This window comes from Miniopterus natalensis, chromosome 6, assembly GCF_054644295.1.
Source record: "Miniopterus natalensis isolate mMinNat1 chromosome 6, mMinNat1.hap1, whole genome shotgun sequence".
In the NCBI taxonomy this organism is placed as follows: domain Eukaryota; kingdom Metazoa; phylum Chordata; class Mammalia; order Chiroptera; family Miniopteridae; genus Miniopterus; species Miniopterus natalensis.
In genome coordinates, this window is record NC_142086.1 from 64107879 (window position 1) to 64129507 (window position 21629).

A 21629-nucleotide genomic window follows, 5' to 3' on the forward strand; every position below is an offset into this window, starting at 1 on the left:
TTCTGTATTCCCATCAGTTTAATAACTTTCTGAGAGCATTGACAAATCTAATTTAAAAAAGATAAGTTTGGACTCTAGCTCATAAAATTAAGAAAAATACTGTTTCTAGCGGTAAGTTTTCTTAAATTACCACTTAAATTTAGGCAAGTCATTTATTTGATTAAAAGGCCAGTCTTGAGTGCTGTTTTTGGAGGAAAGAGGCATGTATTGATTATTAGATTCTGCATTCTTTTCTGTCTGGCATGTTTAAATGTCCCCCAACAGCATACTCATTTGGGCCAGTGCTCATGGAGCTTTTGTTCTGAGTGTCTCTACAGGTGTCTGCATGAGGCACCTACGATGGCTGCCCGCACAGGGCAGGATCGCAGCAGGATGGAGATGGTTGATCTGGCGCAGAGCCGTCACTAGTGCAAGTAAAAGACCTTCACTAAGGAAGGTTCTCTCTACCACCAATGGAAGCCAAAAGCCCAGGGAAAAACATAAGGGCTCATTTATCAATTTTCTCAAATGCTAGCTTTACATATTATCATGCTTTCTGTTAGTTCATAATTCCCATTCCTGCCAGCCCTCTCCAGTTGGAGGAGTACCCTGCCGGGAAAATAATAAGCCCATGAAAATGCATCCAAAGGCATGCAGCACAATATTAAGGTGAATGATCGTGTCTTTGAGTGAGTATGTACTGATCTCTAATGAGCTACCAAAAGAAGCCTCACCCTCTGCACTTGCTAGACGGGGACTAGTTTCCAACAGGACAATCACTTTTTGTTTTTCTGTAGTCAGACTACTGGGTTTGACAGGTCTTTCAGAATCAAGTTCAAATGTCACCTGTTTCAAAAAGCCACTCCTGATCTTCCTTCAAACTCCCAAAGCACTTTTCTCCTACACCTGCCTCCTCCATCTCCCAGAGCTGTTTTTTTCCAATGACACAAATGTTCTATGACCATTTGTGGGTTGATATTATGCTCCTGGAGGCAGGGGCTTGTTTTTTCCTTGATCCACTGAAGGCCCACCTCAAACAGCAGGATTCCACTGCGCTGAAAGGAGTCAAAGCACCGGAGTACAGAATGGAGGGTGGAGACTGGAAAAGGGCTTCTGTGCTACCTAAAACCAGCTCCCCACATAAAGGAACAGGACACTATCATGCATAAGGGGAAATGACAGAGGCACTCCATGCTGACACTGGTTTTGTGCCTCAGCAGGTGTGCCACAGGGAAGCAGCAGCATGTGTCTCGCCTACCTCTTCCCTTGACTTCTTTGATTTGGAATTTTGGTAATAGGGCATCCTGTCATCATTAACTTTTGTTCTACATCTGAATTATTCTTAAATACAGGTCACCTGCCCATCTTATGATCAGCCATTTTCAGAGGAAATGAAGTCAGGTTAAATAAATACTACATGAAGGGCTGGATTTGATTTCTGTGGCTAAGAGTGTTTCCTGGGCATGGAGTTATATGAAGAATCTCCTATTTATTCTGGTTAATTCGATATTGTATTGCCCACAGTAACACTGTATAATCCCCATCTGTAAATCACCACAGCTATTTCAGATTGGTAAACATGTTTGTCCTGATGGTTACTGAATATTTAAAGAGGTAATGTCTCTTTCTGAATCTTATTTCCTTCTGCACTCGTGACTAATTTAATGCTATTACATCGTGTAAATGTGAATTTGACAATTTTCTTCTTAGATTATTTCTCTCCACTATCTGACTTTGTGAAAGAAAAAACAAACACATATATTATCACATGTAGGGAAATCAGGATCTTTAGAATGCTAGTTCAGAAATTCCAAATGAAGACTAGAGGGTAAAACTGAGTATAAAAATGCAGGACCTAAAGACATAGGAAATCTTTCAACAAAGAGGAAGAGTGTTTTGGAGGACAAATGAACAACTAGACTTCATCTCAAAGCCAAAGCCCCAGCACTGCTCGCATGCCCTCCTGCCCTACCTCTTGTTCCTGTCCTCCAGCTGTAGCGTGTACACCATGTCATCAGCAGCATGTGTCTTGGCATTACTGTCTCCCCACTTCAGCTTCAGGCTCTGAGGCCCAGCCGCAGCACACTCGAGTCTAGGCGGCAAGGGTGGTAATGGCCGAGTTTTTGCTTTAATGAACTGACTAAAGGGTCCAGCTCCAATTTCATTTATGGCCTGAATCCTGATCCTGGAGAAAGAAAAATAAAAACATTGCAGGTTTAAGAAGCAGCAATTCCTCGTCTGAAATAAACATTCTGGAGTATTTATTACTTGTCACTAGAGCAATATCATGGAATTAAAAAACAAATTAAAGTAATTCAAGACAAATAGAGAACCAGGCAGCTAGGAAGACAGATTATACTCTCCAAAAACCATGCTTTTATATTTTGTTCAGCCATCCTTTTGCTGCTTCAAAGTCAGTTTTGGAAGGAAGTGGGCTATAAAGAATAAATGAAATAGAGAACAAATCAGTCTCCTTCAGAGTTCAGAAACAAAGGACAACTGCTCTTCCACAGGGCATTTCTCTTCCTTCAGCCTCACCCAGCAACCGCTGCTAGCCCTTCCCCAGAGCGAGGTGCAAAAACAAGAGGTGGTAACAGGGTGTCATGCAGATGTACAAAAATCTCAACTGGATGTTTACTCTGGGCCATGTTATGGGTAACAAAGAGATAACACTGAGATCCTGGGCCAGGAATTTAAAACCAATAGAGCTAAAATGCATATGTAAATGAACATCCTACTCTTATTCCTCTTTTGTTGGCTGAAACAGTTCTTCAGGATCGTCACACAACACACTGATGGCACCGCTCCATCCTCAGCCTCAACACCTCTTCCCACAGTGACAGTATGTTCTTGAAGCTTGTTTCCATTTCCTCCTGGCGTTCGGTGGCCTTTCTTCTCTACTCTGGGACCAAAGGGCTCACACACAGCCCCAACCCTCCCTCTGCTCTCCCTCTCTTCTTCCGCACAATATGGGCAGTTCTCCCGAAGCCTCCGACGTTTCCACAGCTCCAACCACTTCAAGACTATTTCCAGGGCCTCCAGTGGAAACCTCCATGCAGACCCCTTGCTAACTAGGTACTGGACAGTGTGGTGTCACATTTAAACTTGAGTTGAATTTGAAACAGTGTTTTAAAACACATGATAAAAAAATATAGTCAAAGAGATAAATTTTTAGGAAACAGGTTAGTATAAAATATTCCTATAACTTAGGCTTATGCATTTCTCATTTATAACAATTATTGCTTATATATATTAAATAGAAAATATCATTTAACATTACTATAACTAAATGCATCACATGACCTCAAATTATCATTAATTTTTCAAATTTAAAGATTACATAATTCAGCAAGTCAATATAATAATATGCCTGTAGATTGTTAAGAAGAAAAAGAAAAACGAAACAGATCAATTCTCTCCACTGAATGAAGCTATTAAACCTAGAAAATAAATGAGCAGCTACTTAAGAACTCTGAAAAGTAAATGGCAGCTGGAGAGTTTGGGGAAGAATTTGAACTATCACCACACCAGCAGTGAGTTTACCATTTTCCTCTCCATTGTCCTTGGACTGGACTCAATGCCACCTGAAATCCAGGAGCAGACATCTGCATAGACAGAGTTCTAAGAGAAGCCTGGCTCATAGAGAGAGAAAGCTGTCTGAATGCTCACAGTAAGTGGGCAAAATCCCCCATTCTTCTTTTTCCTTTTTTACATTCTTTCATTCCCTAGCCCTTAGCCAATTCATCATATTAGAAGCCTAAAGAAAAAAAAAAATCACATAATCATATTGATTGATTTAAAAAAAGCACCTGATGAAATCTAACGTCTACTCATAATAAAAATTCTCAGCAAATGAGGGCAAGAAGGGAACTTTCTCAAAGTGACACGGGCATCTATAGAAATACCTATAGCTAACATTATAATTAATGGTAAAAGACTAAGTGATTTCTCTTTAAGATTGGGAACAAGGCAAGGATGTCTACGCTTACCATTCCCATTCAATATCATGTACTAGAAGCCCTACAAAGTGAGTGTGTGTGTGCGTGTGCGTGTGTGTGTGTGTGCGCGCGCGTGTGTGTGGCATAGAGATATGGAAAAAAACAAAACAAAATTTAAACTACGAGACACTGCCGAAAATATTAAAGAAGACCTAAGTAGAGAGAGACATACTGTGCTCATGAATTATAAAACTCTACACAGAAAAAAATGTTAATTCTCCCCTAATTGGGCTATAGATATAATGCAAATCTAATAAAATTCCAGCAGGATTCTTTTAAGTAGATATAGATAAGTTAATTCTAAAGGTTACGTGGAAAGGCAAAAAAACTAAAGTTGCTGATACAAATTTGAAAAATAAGAATAAAATCTGAACAATCACACTACCTGACTTAGGACTCACTATAAAGCTACAGTAATCAAGACAGTGTGGTAGTGGTAAAGGGACAGACTCATAGATCAATATAACAGAACAGAGGCTCCAGAAATAGATCCACACAAATATGGCCAATTGATTTCTGACAAATGTGCAACAGTAATTCAATGGAAAAAGAATAGTCTTTTAAACAAATGGTGTAGAAACAATTGGATTTCAATAGGGAAAAAATAAATCTTAACCTAAAGCTCACTTTATTCTAAACTTAACTCAGAATGGATCATAGATCTAAATATAAAACTTTTAAGGACAGGAGAAAATACTTGTTACCTAAAATTAGGTAAAGAATTTTTAGATAGGATGTGAAAAACATGATTCATAAAAGAAAAAAATTGAAAACTGGGCTTCATAAAAATTCAAAACTTTTGCACTCTTAGGAGAATGAAAACAAGCTACAGACTGGGAGAAAATATGTGCAAATTATATATCTGACAAAGAAATTATATCCAGAATGTATAAAGACCTCTAAAACTCAACAGTAGGGAAACAACCCAATAAAAAAAATGGCAAAATACTGGAACAAACATTGCATTAAAGAGGATGTACACGTGGCAAACAAGCACATGAAAAGACATTCAACATCATTAGCCATCAGAAAAATGTAAATTAAAATGACAAGGAGATACTATATCCCCATTAAAATGGCTAAAAAAATACTCAATACAATGCTGGCAAAGATAAGGGGCAACTGAAACGCTCATATTTTCCTGGTGAGAATACAAAATGATAGCCACAATAAAAAAGTTTTCCTATGAAGTTTAATATACACGTATCATATGACCCAGCAATCCGACTTCTTGGTCTTTACTCTAGAGAAATTAAAATTTATGTAAACATAAAAACCTAAACACAAATGATAACAGCTCTATTCATAATCACCTAAAACTGGAGGAATATCTGCCTCATAATTGAGAATTTAGCAAATACTCATCTCTGATAAATTATAGCAAAAATTCCATTAAGAGAGCCTTACTGTTCCCAAATTCTATTACACCAGAGGCAATATCAGGTCTCTTGTAGACAATGCTAGTTTCTCAATATAACACTGAAAGACTAAAATCAGCTTTCCCCTGCCTCCCAACATGAGTCCTATGAAATAGCTTTATGGTACTAATACAAGAGTATTTTTCTATGATTGGAAAATAAGAAATTTTTCTGCACCTGGAGAAGAAAAATCTTTTTTAAAAGGTGGCAATCATGGTGATAGAAATTACTACCCTTTTCCTCTTCTCAGGAAAAGGGAATTAAGTCTCAGTCCTTCTTCAAAGGTGTAATATACTTCCTCACCTACGAGGTTTATATTAATGTCTTTCTAGTGTTCCAGACTGCCATTCCTTCCCTTTATTCTAGGCAAGTATTCTTAGAGCCCAGAAGTCAGGATACTTTCTCCCATCTGCTTACCTACAGTCCTCCAGAGTTCACCTTGTGTCCAGGTTTTGCTCTGTGCTGCCCAAACAGCCCTTAGCTACTTTAATTAATGAAAGAGAGTGAGCTAATGGGTTACTGAAGACTGTTGTTCTGCTCAAGGAAAAAAATACTAAGAGATCTGAATCATTTGTAAGAATTAAAAATATCTCATAAAATACAAGTATCGAGATAAATGTAGATTTAATATTTGATTAAAAAAATTTTTTTTTTTTTTGCAATTTCACTTATTTCCCCAAAGCCTCCATAGTGTTTTGATAGGTATTGGGTTCCTTACACTGTAGACCTATGGCTCTCTGATTTTTTACTGAGAAGTATTTGGTAGGCATATAGTCTTTGCCTTAAATATACAACAACAACAAGAATACTACGGTAGCATTTTAACTCTCTTGAGCTTTGGGAATCATGTCATCACTTTTGTGACCTTGGGGCAATTATCTAACACCTTTAATTCACAGCTTTCCTAAGTAAAAAATGGGACAGTAATATCTTTGCTGCATTTATAAACAGGATTGCTTAAGATAAGGGATATGGAAAGCAATTTATATGTTTTTTAATATATTATACTCTATCACACAACCAGAAAAGAATTCAAAGGGCTAATTTATGGAGTTGTTATGAGTTGTTTTTCTTATGACTTCTTGGGAGGCCACAAATCCTAACAGTGAGAAAAACGTGTTGAACACCACGAGGAGTGGCACCGCAGTGGGCATATAAGTACATGTCCTCATTTTAGTTGCATTATTACACTACCTCACTTTATAACGTGAGTAATTTGCTGATATCATCTATGTTCTTCTTTGCTCTAAATTATGGCCCAGGACGCAGCAAAACTGAAAAGGACTGGCTTTTTAAACCATCCTCAGAACATGAGGGTGAGACAAAGAGCTCCGGAAGAGATGAAAATGTTAACAATGACCACAATAAACAACGCTGAACACTTGCTCTGCCCATTTGTCTTGCCTTTAGAGATAACTGCAGTTAAACTCAGAGCGGTTAAATAACTTGACCTAAATGACATAGTGGATATCAGGTATTGACGTCTAGATTTGATATGTACATTATCTCTAATTTCTACCGGACCCCATGAGGCTGGAATTACTTGTTTATTTTACAAGTGAATTAATTGCATAGGCCAAGTCAGTCACTTGCCCTGATCTACACAGTGGATGCAGGTCAGGGTCAGGTCTGGGTGAGAACCTTTTTTTTTTTTAGGCCCAAAGTCTTTGTGCATTCTGGCATACCATACTCTCCTCACATAACCTGGACCACACATGGCTTCTAATCCAATCAAAGAATTTTAATTCAAACCACACTTTCAGTTCAACAATAATTCCCTGCTTTCTGACAATGAAACAGACATTTATAACAGCCAACGAATGTATCTTTACGTTATTTAAATAACTTTTGCCTTGAAATCAGCTACCAAGATTTCAAAATACTTTAACTTTCCTTTGTTTTTACAAAAACACATTTTGCTTCAGTAAAAATGCATGGAAAACATTTTTTCCATATAGCTGATGCACTGAACCAACGTTAATTAGTTCCAATGACAAAGTCACACTCAAAACTGATGTAGAACTAAGGAGCTGATACAGTGAAATGAGGCAGGATCTTCTTGAAGGCATGTGAACATGTTAAGAACTCTGAGTCTAGAAGGCTGAGAAAGCAGAACAAGACTAAGAGAGTTACTGTTCGTCTTGTTTCGGGGTGAAAATAATCTCCCAATTCCAGTGAGAGCTCACCTGGGACTAACAAGCAAAACAAACACTAACCTGAGGAACAAGTCCAAGAATTCACCTCAGAAAAAACTGACTTTTAGGTTTTATTAAATTAATTAAAGTCTATCCCAAACCCAAACTTGAGCAGTTACTGCTCATCTTGAAATTCAGATAGGAGCTGCAGGGCATTTTTGTTTGTTTTTAAAACATGCCTTGCATATCAGTTTTTGAAATGTTAAGTTCTACAAATTAAGTATAAGGGAAATGGAATTTTGTTTTCCAATTTAGAGAAGTGATGTAACTCTGAGAAACTACATCTTGGCCAGACTGATGTGAAAAATCTCTTCAAGCAATATCCATCAATAAACTGATAATATTGATTAAATAAATAAAATTAAGAATATTCTTGCCCTGGCTGGTGTGGCTCAGTTGGCTGGGTGTCCTCCTGTGCACCAAAAAGTTGTTGGTCGGGGCACCTGCCAGGGTTGCAGGCAAAAATCTACTATTAAAATAGCTACTAATTCTAGATGCCAGATGCATTCCCGCTCCCGATCACAGCCTCAACAGCCTTCAATAATTCACTTTACACACACACACACACACACAAAATCAAATTTCTGACACCACCTGTATTAAAAGATGAATGGCTTTCAAAACAAATCTTCCTCACCTGAGGAAGGTGACTTCTCAGCCACGGTCAATCATCCTAGTGCTCAGGATGTCTGGAGTGCAGAGTGGGTGGGCAGGGAGGATAGCCCCCCATCTCCCATGAAGGGTTGGGGTAGGAGAGGCCTAAGAAGCAAAACATGGGCTTTTTACAACACCCCCCATGCCACCCAATCTAACATCTAATCACCTAATTAAAGAAGAGAAAAAATATGAAAGAGAATAATCATCAGATAACTTCTGAAAAAGTAAAATAGCCTTAACATAGGAATCTCTTGCCGAGAAAAGCGTGTTCAGGATGCAGTTATTCAGAGAAGGCTTCTGGAAGGGCAACCTGAGCTGGGGCAGATTCAGCCCCTGCTCCAACCAAGCTCCTTCTCCAGAAAGCTCTTTGGATACCAGGCCACCATTCTGTCTCCAGGCACTTAGACTTGCCTTTTTCCCCCCTGTGCCCTGCCTTGACTGGGGGGGGGGGGGGGCGGGGGTTGCACGACCTTAAATATCTCCCATTGTTTAAAGGCAAATGCCAGATTTCCAGACACTTCTACCTGTAATCTAGTCATAGCCCACTTTCCAGCTCACTGCTTCCTTCCCAAACATCAGCAACACAATCTATTGAGAGCTTACTTACACTGTGTCAAGTCCCATACAAAGTGTCTGAAATCTTATCTAAAACACGCAACTACCCTATTAGATAGTTAAAGTTATTATCCCTGTTTTATAGATCAGAAAACTGAGGCACAGAGAGTTTAATGACTTGCCTGAGGTCACAGAGACAATAGTGAGAGACCAGGTCTGAAGTCAAGGCAGGCTGTCTGACTCCAGTGTGCTACTTCCAAACTATTCAGAATTTGTCTTCTAGCCCATCTCATCTTGTTAAGATGAAACGATTTATGATTCACTTCTGGAAAGGCTAACGTAGCGCTTGACATAGAGTAGGGATTCAATAAGTGTTATTTTCATCCCCATTTTACCCAGCAAAAAGAGCAGAAATGAGCCTAACAAACAACTCTACCTTTTGTTGTTTGCCAGCTCAGTATGAGTCAGACATATAATGAGGTTGCCAAAAAAAGTAATGTTAAGCAACCTTACTAACTGTTCCATTTGGAAAAAAAGTAAGGTGACAGTCTTGCTTTCCTCTGAGCCAGCCCCGTTCCTAGAGGCCTGGGCATACTACTCACTAAAGAGGCCCCAAAGAAACAGGACTCGCTCAATGAAGAGGGTGGAGGAGGTCACAGAAAACCCACACAAGTCAAGACAGAAGGGAATGCAGTGCGGATGGGGAGGTAGGAGACAGCTGACATGATAAGATGATGACGGCGAGGTGCCCCCTGGGACCGCTAAACCAGTCTACAGGAGTGGGGCTCAGCCTTCTGTAGTTTGCAAAAGTACTCCAGGTGATTTTTATATAATTAACATTCAAGAATCAATATTCTAGGCAGAGGTTCCCAAACTTTAACATGAGCCAAAATCTCCTGCAGCACTATGTAAAGCAGAGTGTCTGGCTGCACCTCTAGTTTCTGATTCAGTAGGTCTAGCGTAGGGCCTGATAACCTGCATTTCAGCAAGTTTCTAGATGATGCTGGTGTTGCTGCTTTAGGAACCACAGTTTGAGAACCAGTGCTCTAGAGGAAGGCCCAGGATCAATTGTGTAGATTTCAGACAGAGAGAGGTTTTAATGAAACAGAGTTAGTCACAAGCGGAATGGGCTGCCTGGAGACCAGGAGCTGGATCCACTGCCTGGACTGGAGATGCTGGAGCAAGGGCACCAGGAATGGGTGACCTTGTCTCAGCTCACAGAGACTATGACTCTGTGGCTGGATGCATGTAAAGGAAAGCTACATCTCTGTTATCAATAACATTTTTCCCCCCACTCAAACAAAAACACAACCTCAATTTCAAACTCAGTTCTAAACTTAAAAGTAATGCCCTTAAAAATGGCATGTAATTCCAAACAGGGTGTCAGTCAGTCAATGGGTATTTGTGCAAGAACCAATGGAGAAGCAATGGATCAATTAAAATACCCTTTTTGCGTTAGTAGGTTTGCTAGAGAGGTGCATGTTTCTGTCCCCACAAGACAGAGAAAGAAAAAAACTCAGTATGAGAACAATTTGTAACTACTGAAAATTAAAAAAAGAAAAAAAAAAAAAAATCAAACCAAAGAAACAAGTCCTTTACTGAAGCCCCATGGTCTGCTTACGATGTTTCATTCCACATTTTTATCTAGAACATCATGATCTGTTTTATATTTTAACAAATTTATGCATCAGAAAAAGGAGAGGTGAAAGTTGATTGGACCAAAATTACCACCTTAGTTCCTTGAAATACTCACTTTGTATTTCACTATAATTGTTGCAATTGTGCTTTTGAAGAAAAAGAAGATATTTTTCATAATTTCCACTGTAACTGGCATTTCGTCATGAAGCAATGATTTCCTACTTTAGTTTCTTCACTGGAGCTCTAGGTGTCTTTCTAGAAGTCATCTAACTGTATGTTGACTATTAAAAGCCAACATTCCTCCAACATTATCCTTCTATAAACCTTAAGGTTTGTAATCATTCATGCCACCTTTAAGGTAGGCACAGTGTCAGGAAGAGGTGAAATTCCTGGGCTAATACTTGCCGTAAAAGCCCTTCTATGGTTTCTGATCCAAATGCTCAGAGCACTGGCCTAAGAATTTGCATCCGTATAGGGTAGACATGAGTGCGCATCAGAGTAATCACAAAACCTTTCAGTGAGTTCCTAAACCAGTGTGGTTTCTTCATAGGTTTTCTGGCCTGAAGGATCAGGTCAAGCAATATTCTGGATATCTGATCTCTTAAAAACAGCTGGGGGATGACAATGACCCGGTCATTTCCCCCCCAGAGGTACACCTCAAGGTCAAGTTTCCTTAGAGCATCATCGGGGAAATTCCTTGTTGTCAAGGTCTGGGATTAATCATTTCCTCAGCACCTGGTTAGACTGCTCTGGACATAAAGGCACTTATATCTGATCAGCATACAAGACTGAAGACTGCTTTTCTGAGATTGACTTAAAAGGTTAAACTGAAGGAATACCCTTGGCCTGCCTCTTCACCTACGTAAGTCATGTCCCCCTTTACTCTGTTTCTATTTCAAATCCCACTGTGACCCATCCTGACCATTCTGAACCCTGAGACTTCCTCTCTGAAATGTCAACAGGACTGTGTACACAGTGTTATTTTCAGCTGTGATGTCACAGTAACCTACCATCTTAGGTCGCTATTTATGTGTCCCCAACTCTGAGTGCTTTGAGGGAAAGAATTGTTTATCACTATTTTATACACCCACAGTATATAGTACCGTGCTCAAAAGAGATTTCTTAAAAAAATAAAAGAGCAGGAAGCCCCCCCCCAAACACCCTGTCATTGTTTTGAAAAGCAAAATGAATATATTTATATGAATTATTCACAAAAATTTTGGTAAGAGAAAAAAAGAGTAGAGATAACATAATATGGCAGGATGGAACTTGTGTATTTTAAACTGATTAGCTGATTCTTCAGCCTCTGGGGATAGAAATGGTAGTATACAGACTACTGAACTAGAGAACACTGCCAAAATAAAGTAAGTGAAATGACAGATCCTTTTCTAGCAACAAGTTTATCTACCTGCTGTTCATTCCCCTGCCCCACTCGAAGAAGAATCAGTTTTGTTTGATGGTGATGAAAATTATAATGCATGTTCACTGTGCACTTGCTTTCAATATTAATTTATTTACTCCTTACGCATGCTTATGAGGTCAGTAATCTTATTCTCATTTATGGAAGAACCTGAGAGACAGAGGTTCTATAACTGGCTGAAGCACACAGCTGATGACCTGAATCTATGCTCTCCTCCACCTCCTTAAGAAACCATTCATTCTGATAAAGGGATGCCCTGATAGGCACACCTGTACAACCACAGATGGACCACTCCTCTAACACTAGTCATAAACTTTTTGTTTTGCGTGAGTTATGGCAACGTGAAGACAGGGCTAAATCATCTGAATTTTTGAGAGGCCATGTTACAGAAGGAGGCATGTGAGAAGAGGAAGGCAGGTGCCTGGTTCCCAGACAGGAACACGGGGGGAAAGAAAGCATGCAGGTTCTTACATGAGTTTTACTCCTGGTGTATGATATCATTTCTATCTCTGGCCCCCAGTGAGATCCTAAGTAAAAGCTACATCACAAATTCTTTGTAACACTGTGTCTGCTGTTGGGGAATCAGAAAAAGAGTGGAGCCCTGCTTCAGAGGATGGTGAGTATATGGTGAGGACAGGGGGTGTCCATAGAATGATACGAGTCACAGTAAAAATACAAAGAAAAGTGGTTACCAAGAGACCAAGAGGGAACAACTGATCTAAAGTGATGGGTGAAATTGTGTAAATTTGTAACCGACTCATAAAGTATAAAGTAATACAAGTTTTAAAGCTGTATTTGTATTTAGTATTCTTAAATATATTAAGAATGACTAGAATTCACTTGTTTGGCCTTTAGAAACTGAGGGTGTGTAGCCCCAGTACTGATGTGTCCATACAGCTTTATTTCTCTTCCCTGCACTCACCGGTATGTTGTTTCTGGAAGAAGCTCTTTGAGAATGTGGGTGGTGGTATTGCCCACGGTGATACTAGTGTCTCCAAGATCAATATTATAAGCAAGGATTTCAGATCCATTATTGCACGGCTCTTCCCAGTTCAGTACAAGGCACACAGAAGGTGAATCAGGGTAGGCATTGAGGGGCTCCTCCTCCGAGACACAGAGGGTGGAGACAGGGTCAGGGGCAGATGCTGGTGTCTGACAAAGAACAAGCTCACTGTATGGTCCTGCTCCAGCTTGATTGACGGCCTAAAAGACAACAGCAAGGAAAGTCCATATTACCCCATTGTACATTCTAATGCCTCCACGTTAGGTGCTGCTAAATAAATAATATATGATTTACTTCTAGAAATATAGGTAGAAATAAATCCTAGAAAATGTTCACTTCAACCTAATGAACACTTACCAAAAAAAGCCAATCACATCTTTTCTGTTAAGCAAAAGATAGTAACATCACTATCATCACCTTTTACAAAAAAATAATTTTAAAATAATCCTTTATATTTGTATGGCCCACTGCAGGTTATACACTGTCTTATGCGATCTTCACAGTAACCACTTGAGGAACACAGTACATGGCAAGTATCTTTACCTGCTTTTCAGAGATTTAAGGGCAGAGCTGGGACTGGAATCTAATAATCTGACTTTCAACCCCAGTGCTGCCCTGGAAGAGCAATTGGAATTTTAGAAAAGGTCTCTATGTTTTTCCACGTGAATGATAAACTCACACCTGAGGTCAATTCTCAGCCCTTTCTGCCTCTACCTGAGAGCAATAGCTGACCCCTTCCTCACTCACTGCTCCTTCAAATACTTATTCACCTGGTCTCCAGAACCCATGCTCATTTTTATTTACCTGCCGCTGCTTCTCTCTCTCTTTTTTTAAAAAATATATCTTTACTGATTTCAGAGAGGAAAGGAGAAGGAGAGAGAGACATAGAAACATCAATGATGAGAGAGTCATTGATCGGCTGCCTCCTGCACGCCCCCAACTGGGGATCAAGCCTGCAACCCGGGCATGTGCCCTGACCGGGAATCGAACCCTGATCGCCTGGATCCTAGGTTGATGCTCAACCCCTGAGCCACGCCCAGCTGGGCGCCTGGAGCAGCTTCTCAATCACCTATGTGGGTTGCTACTCATCACCCAGATCTCTCAACACTGGAGGGCACCAAGGCTCAGGCTTTGGATACCTTTTTTTCTAACTCTGCTCAAACTCCTGGAGAGCTCATCTTGTCTCAGGGGATAAATACCATTGATATCCTACTTCCAAATTTACTTGTGTAGCTTGGACCTCTGCCTTAAATGCCACCCTAATGTATCCAGCTGCCTTTTGGGTATCTCCACTTGAATGTTAAGTAAGCATCTCAGACTCAAGTGTCCACACAGCTCATTTCTACCCCACTGCAGCTCCTGTAGTTGTCTCCATCCTTCCCGAGTCATCACTGGAATCTTTCTTCCTTTCATAGCCCCATCCACTATGTCTCTTAAAATGCAGTTTGGGGAAGTCAATGCTAAGTGACAACATATACCCTGAAAGGAGAAAACGAAGTAGAAGAACATTTTAAAGAGAGGCCAAAACTCAAAAAGCATAGTGAAGTTCTTTCCTGCAGTGACAGAGAGTTCTTTATTTATCTCCTGCCTGGTTCCAAAAACAGGAGTGTGGCACATAATTTAACCTTTTTCCAGTGACTCAGCATCGCTATTACGAAGCTCAGATAACGTACTATGACCCTGACTCATTGACAAAGGGTTAATTATGTCCCAGGTGCTCCATTTGAGAAGGAAGGTGCAGAATAAAGGTTTATTCTGAAATGTTTATGATAAAAATAGGATTCAGAATTTAACAAAAAAGCCTCAATTGATGTGGAAAATTAACTTGTGAAGGGAATGTTTTCTCCAAAGAGGCCAGACACACTGATGTTGATGGGTTTGCAATACGCAATTTGATCTATGACTTAAATCAGGTGGAAAACTAAATCTGGCATCTTTACTTCTTTATCTATTTAAATCTAAATGTGTGTGAAGACAGAATTCTTGAAGGTCAAGAAGCACATCTGACTAATGTTTGTATCTCTCCTCTCGATCACCCTGACCATCCTTTGATTTTGGCACAAGTAGTGCTCAAGAAATTACTGAACAAATGGACAAAAAAGCCTATTTTTTCAGGACAATAAAAAAAAATTATCCAAGTTACTAAAGTAAAAGTAAACTCATGACTATTGTTACTCTTAGGAGTTATGCTAGGAGCCAACTGTTCTTGTTATTATTTTATGTGGACCCCCAAGTGTCTAACCAGCCCTGTTAATGGCCACTGAGAAGTGGGAGGTGGGTCCTGTATCTAATGCAGACTAGTCCATGTTACTTTAATGTTTGTTTTTGGCTTCATTTAACAGCTGGCATATAAAATTACCATCTTTTGGCAATTCTAAGTGGCTTTCCCACTGAAATGTGCATCTCAGAGAAATGCAGACAGAAGGAATCTTTCCTAAGGAGCTGTGCCACCCTTAGCTTGGTCTCAGTCATTTATCCAGGGAATTGATAAACAGCAAGACACAAGGGAGGTGAGGAGCAGAGAAGAATCTGGTTTTGTTCTTACATTTCAGGACCTCCTAGAGTAGCAGAAATTCTAACATTTATTTTTATTTAAAAGGACTCTTTTCTCCCACAATATCCTTCCTGGTAGCCTCCATCACGAGTCTCTGAGTGAGTTTCCCGAAGCATCCTCCACGGAACACAAAGTGTACGAGCAACGCCGAGCGCCTCCGCCTACCTGCAGTCTGCAGCAGTACTGGGCGGCAGGCAGCAGGCCCCGGATCGCGAAGCCGGTGCCCGCCCCACGGTAGATGAGCTCCAGGGACTCTTCATCCTCGCCCCACTCCAGCCTGTACTCCGAGATGTCGGCACCAGAGCTCTCAGGACTCTGGGGAGCAGAGATGCACGTGTTTAACTCAGTTTCACTGAGAAGAGAATTCTATGATATTGTGTCTGACCAACCAAACTGAGAGAGAGGGTGACATACCCCAGAATATTTCCAATACGCACAAAAGAAAGGCATGAAAGAGATACTCAACTTCCTCTCAATTCTGACCAGGGGTGAAACCCCACAATTCTAAATGGTATAGGCAAGTGCCAAGGAAGATTGATGTATAAAAATCACCTATAGTGAATTTCAGCTGTGAAGAGGTTCCTCTTAACTTGCATTTGTTGGCAGATAAAGTCGAGAAACAGAAATTGATGCAGGACATGTGCCTGACTTACCTCCCAACCCACGAGGACACATCCATCAGGTGTAAAGGAAATACAAGGTGCTTTGCACTGTCCAGGGGGCCCTGCAGCAGTGGTAATTTCTGAGACATCAGAATAGGGGCCATACTGAAAGAGAAGAACACCCACGCGCTTGTATGTATTTGTGCGCACACACGTGTACATGTTCATGCATACATGTGCATATACAAGCTTATAACCAAATAAGGGGTAGGCTAACACTGTAGACAATACAATTCATTTAAAAAAATTACCTAAAGGGGTTTTCACTTTCAATTGAATGTGTAGGTAAGTTTTTTCCTACATATATTCCCTATATAGTCCCTGAGTGGTAAATGTCTATTACGTATGTATATTCTTTTTATTCAAAAGGATTAGAAAGTTGGTTTACCAAACATTTTCCCCTTACTGTGACATGAGAAAGAAAGACATGCTGATTCTTAACAGGCATTGTTTTAACATTTCTCTCAAAGAATACTATGTCAGATGTACACTGCAGTTTAACGTTTCATGTATAAAGATCTACTTGAAATTGTTATATAATTCTGCTGAGAAGATGAAATCACAATATATCAAATCAGAAAAACCATTTCATATGCATTTTAAAATTTTTAGTTTTTTAATCTTTAATCATCAATATGTTGTTTTTTATTGCTTTTAGAGAGAAAGGGGGAGTGAGAGAGTGAGAGTGAGTGAGTAAGAGAGAGAGAGAGAGAGAGAGAAAGAAACACAAATTGGCTACCAGGATCAAACCTGCAACCTAGGTATATGCCCTGACCAGAAATCAAACCCACAACCTTTTGTTGTACAGGACAATGCTCCGACCAACTGAGGCATCCAGCCAGGGCTATATGTATTTCTTTAATGGTGGTCAAGGTTGGCTAGATGCTGCTGAGTAATTTCAAGAGGGCAGACACTAAAGTGTTAGAACCTTTTACTCACCCCTCCATCATTCAAAGCCCTCACTCTGAAACGATACATGGTTCCAGGAAGCAGGTTGCCCACCGTGCACTCGAGCTCTGGCCCGTGGTACACCTCTGATGCTACATCCTCGGGTTCTGTCATCTCCACACTGTACTCTGAGACCTCACAGCCACTTTCAGAGGCAGGGACATCTAGGAAGGAAGAATGGTTTGTATCACATCATTTATGTGCTTCCAGTTGACAAAAATCATATCGGATTCTCCACAAGGTTTACAAAACATCATGGAGGTGGGCATTCCTCAGTACCTTTCTTACAAAAAACCCCCTGCCCCCAAAAGGAAAGAGAAACAAAAGTTTCTGAATGATGCTGTTGATACTTTCCAAAGCAAGTGCATTTAAGCACATTTAATTACGTTAATAAAATAACTTGAAAACAGTAGAACCATTAGGCAAATTTACGCTCTAAGGGAAGGGAAGAAACAGAGAAGAAAATATCTTTTAACCTCAAACCAAAGGTCACATTAACTCAAGACAGCTGACCCAAAGTTGGCATGCTATTTTATTTTAGGCACAAGTAGTGGGGGAAAATAATCTGATAAGGGCTCTGCAGGTTTATATGGGTAATTTTATGTGCTGTAAACTGCTGATACAGAAACGCTAATATAGCGTGAATCCAAACAGGACCCACACATGACAAAGCAGCAAAGATGAGGAGGAATTACAGGTTACCTCATTTCTCGGTTTAATCTCTAGGTTGAGCACAAGTTCTCTATTATGAATGAAGTTGAAAATCCCTGAATAAGACTGGCTGCTCTGAAACATTTTCTAGGGAAGTGCCCTCTGAAGGCAGAGGATGGACACTGTGTGGTGCCGTCGGGAACAGGGGGATGAGCAACAGTGAACAGAACACAAACCCAAGCCAACATGCATCAAACAGAATATGGACATTTTCAGAAGAAAAACACACACGGTTTTCAGAAGAAAGGCTTCCAACTTAATGACAAAGCATTAAGCCTGAAACTCGATCTCCAACTGTCCAAACTGGCCACATCGATGTGAAGGTTGTCACTCACCCCACTCTAAGTGGACTTCTTTGTGCTTTGGTCTACCCAGAACCCTCGGTGGCCGGCACTGACCTGGTGCAATGCTTAGTGTGCGGACGGGGAGACTTTCAGAACACTGTGGGAGAAACGCCAGAGAGAACCGTCCGTTAGTTACTGTGCACTGACTGGACCGCCACACTCCAGCCAATTCCCCCCGTAACTGTCCACGCTATCAAAGGGGGCTACAATCGCATGTATAACACATGCTTTTTTATGCAATGAGATCCGTGTGTGTGTGTGTGTGTGTGTGTTTTAAGTGTGGACATACACCTCATAAAGCACTGGTAAAAATGATTATTTCTGAAGTCAGATTTGCAGACAGGAGTGTTTTGTATCCTAAGCATACACTTATTTTCCTTTAGACCAAAATTAGAGAGACCCTTCCTGAGGACAGATGAGGACACAAAACAGCAGCTGGATGAAACATTTAAATGGTGCCACGAAGGGCCAACCACCCGCATACAGAGCAGAAAAGCAAATAAAGTCCATATTAATCAGCTGAGTCTGACACTAGCCAGCAGGTCCTATTAATGCTAAAATGAGTAGGCCTTCTTTCTGCAGGAGCTGGCTAGGTAAGGCTGGTGGCGTGGAAACGGAACCCCTTTTTGGACAGGAGAGGACAGGGCAGAGCTGTGCAGCTTGACCCAGCTCCTCCTTCATCCTGAGAAGAGGGGCAGGAGGTACTTATGCTGAGCGGCCATGCGCTGATCATCTGTGGCCATGGTGTGGGTATGCCCCATCCTGGGAGACACTCCAGAGAGTTCTGCATAAGCATGGTCCAACTGGACCTCCTTTTCCCAAGGAGTCTGTCTGCCTGGGCAGTTTAAACATTACAGTCCTGCTGTCTTTGGGGAGGTGGGGAGAGGACACAACATAAGAGATGGGTTGACTGGCAACATTAAGCTCCAGATGGCAGGTATTCTCTTGAAGTCAACCCAGCACAGGGCTACAAGCCACCATCTCTCAATGTGTCTCTCTCTCTCAATATTAATGGTTTTAAACTATAATATTAAATATCTCTACCAAAAAAATGTCTTTTTACCATCTTGTCCCTCACTCACTTTCTGAATGTAACTTAAAGCCATTAGACAACTCACTCACTTCTAGAGCACTTCTTGTGTATCAAATTATTTTGAGCCTCTGAGAACACCATGTGGTTGAAACCAAGGATGGTCTGGAGTCATATAAATAGTAGGAAACAAGAAATCAGCTGTTGCCTGCAGATGTGTAAGCTGGGTGGTGCACAGCTGCAGGAGGTGCCATTAAGCTCAGTCACCACAGATGTACATGGTTTTTATAGTAACTTCCAGCAGATGACAGTCAAGTTCCTTGAGGAAGGAAGGTGTCATTCTCACAAAATTGCCAGCTGTGGTTAACAGTGGGACTGTGCAGGACATCTTCACTTTTGACTCTAAATTCTCTCCTTTTCAATCATTGCAATAACTGAGGTTCCCCTTATTTAGCTAATACAAATTCCAGACAACAGTACTTTCACCTGTCACATGTGACCACACCAATGCCTTGTAAGAAATAATTGACAAATGTACCTGAAAATATCATGATTCAGTTGAGAATTACCTGGGCCTATCTTTTTTCTTTTTTAAATTGAATTTATTGGGGTGATGGTTAATGAAGTTATATAGGTTTCAGATGTACAATTCTTTAACACATCACCTGTACATTGTATTGTGTGTTCACCACCCCAAGTCAAGTCTCCTTCATCACCATTTATCTCCCCTTTCCCTCTGGTAATCACCATTCTATATGTCTGTGTCTATGAGGTTTTTCGCTGTTTTTTGTTTTGCTTAATCCCTTCACCTTTTCCACCCAGCCCCTCAACTCCTGGCCCCTCTAACAGCTGTCAGCCTGTTCTCTGTATCTATGAGTCTGTTTCTATTTTGTCTGTTAGTTTATTTTGTTCATTAGATTCCACATAAAAGTGAAATCACATGGTACTTGTCTTTCTCTGACTGGCTTATTTCACTTAGCATAACACTCTCCAGGTCCGTCTATACTATTGCAAAAGGTAAGATTTCCATCTTTTTTTACTGCCAAGTAGTATACCATGGTGAAAACATAACACAACTTTTTCTATCCACTCATCTACTGATGGGCACTTGGGTTGCTTCCCAATTTTGGTTATTGTAAATAATGCTTCAATGAACACAGGGGTGCATATATTCTTTCAAATCAGTGTTTTGGGTTTCTTTAAATATATTCCCAGAAGTGGAATTGCTGGGTCAAAAGGTAGTTTCATTTTTAATTTTTTGAGGACACTCCATACTGCTTTCCACAGTGGCTGCAATCCCACCAACAGTGTACTAGGGTTCCCTTTTCTCCACACCCTCGCCAGCACTTGCTGTTTGTTGATGCATTGATGATAGTCATTCCGACAGGTGTGAGGTGATATCTCACTGTGGTTTTAATTTGCATTTCTCTGATGATTAGTGATATTTATGGGCCTATCTTTTATGTCCTCTAAAGCATAATTAAAAAACCTCTAGTTTTCATTTCCTGACGGGATACCATGACAGGCTACATTACCACAATACATTTTTAAATAGCAAGTTTATTCTGATGTTACTGAAAAGTTGTCTGAAGTTGACCAAAGGTGTTTATTTAAATTTATACCGTAACAAAACCAACCTGACTGTGTCCACCAGTACTGATGCAGCATGCTCGGAGTTTGTACAAAGTGCCTGGCTTCAAGTGGCTGAGCGTGTATTCTGTAGCCGATCCACTGTATGCTACCTCCCACTGACCTGCTGTAGACAAGACTTGTGAGTTTATGCCTTTGGTAAAAAGGTAAACAGTATCAACCACTGACTAATTAAAAAAAGCTTTAAGTGGTTTCCATGAAAAAAAAAAAAAAAAAAAAAAAGGCGACGCTAGTTAATAGCTAAAGTATCCTCTTTGCATTTCCTTTACAAAGTTAAATATTAAAATATCATGGAGTCATTTTTAATACTTAGTACTGCTGGCTAGACTCCTTAAATCACCATTATTACATTTCCCGATCATGAGGGGTTTAGATGCTGGAAACCACACAAAATCTGTAGCTGGCACAGAGGATGGTGAAGGGAGACAGGACAGTGGCGGGAAAGCTATGCAATGGTTCTGGTGTAAGACCCTCCAGAGCCCGCTGGGCTGCTCAGCCTTGAGGTTTCTGGTAGGTCTGTGAAGAGTTTCTCTTGCTCTTATCTGCTTGGAGGTTGCAGTGAGGGAAATCCTCCCATTATAGACTGAGTCCTTTGGGTAAAGGACTACTGCCTTCAGGGAGCCCCACTTAAAAGATGAAAGTACGTTAGAGTGTAACAAATTAAAGAGGAAACATTCAGCGTGTGACCCAGTTATCTGACCACTTCTTGGGATTACAGAAAGGGAGCAGGGCCACTGAAGCAGTCCAGTTGCTTCACCAACTGCTTGCCTCACCAATCTGGCTGCTGGGATGTTTTTTCCTTCTGTTTTGCTCTCACTAATGCTTTGTTTCCAGTTGACTATTTTACAAAAGCCTTTTACTCCATGA

The 21629-nt window shown here is 40.5% G+C and overlaps 1 protein-coding gene across 5 annotated transcripts in view; it reads right to left on the bottom strand.

The window, feature by feature from the left end:
* FNDC3B (fibronectin type III domain containing 3B) overlaps positions 1-21629 on the bottom strand; it is a 294875-nt gene that overhangs the window by 18523 nt on the left and 254723 nt on the right. For 4 of the 5 annotated variants that reach the window (XM_087818325.1, XM_087818322.1, XM_087818323.1 and 1 more), the window contains 7 exons: positions 20750-20868; positions 18074-18179; positions 17019-17191; positions 16071-16184; positions 15583-15732; positions 12783-13063; positions 1952-2164 (listed from right to left, as the gene is read on the bottom strand). In XM_087818325.1, the coding sequence (XP_087674451.1) occupies positions 1952-2164; positions 12783-13063; positions 15583-15732; positions 16071-16184; positions 17019-17191; positions 18074-18179; positions 20750-20868 (1156 nt within the window). The remainder of the gene's footprint in view (positions 1-1951; positions 2165-12782; positions 13064-15582; positions 15733-16070; positions 16185-17018; positions 17192-18073; positions 18180-20749; positions 20869-21629) is intronic. The other variant, XM_087818324.1, reaches the window with a different exon arrangement.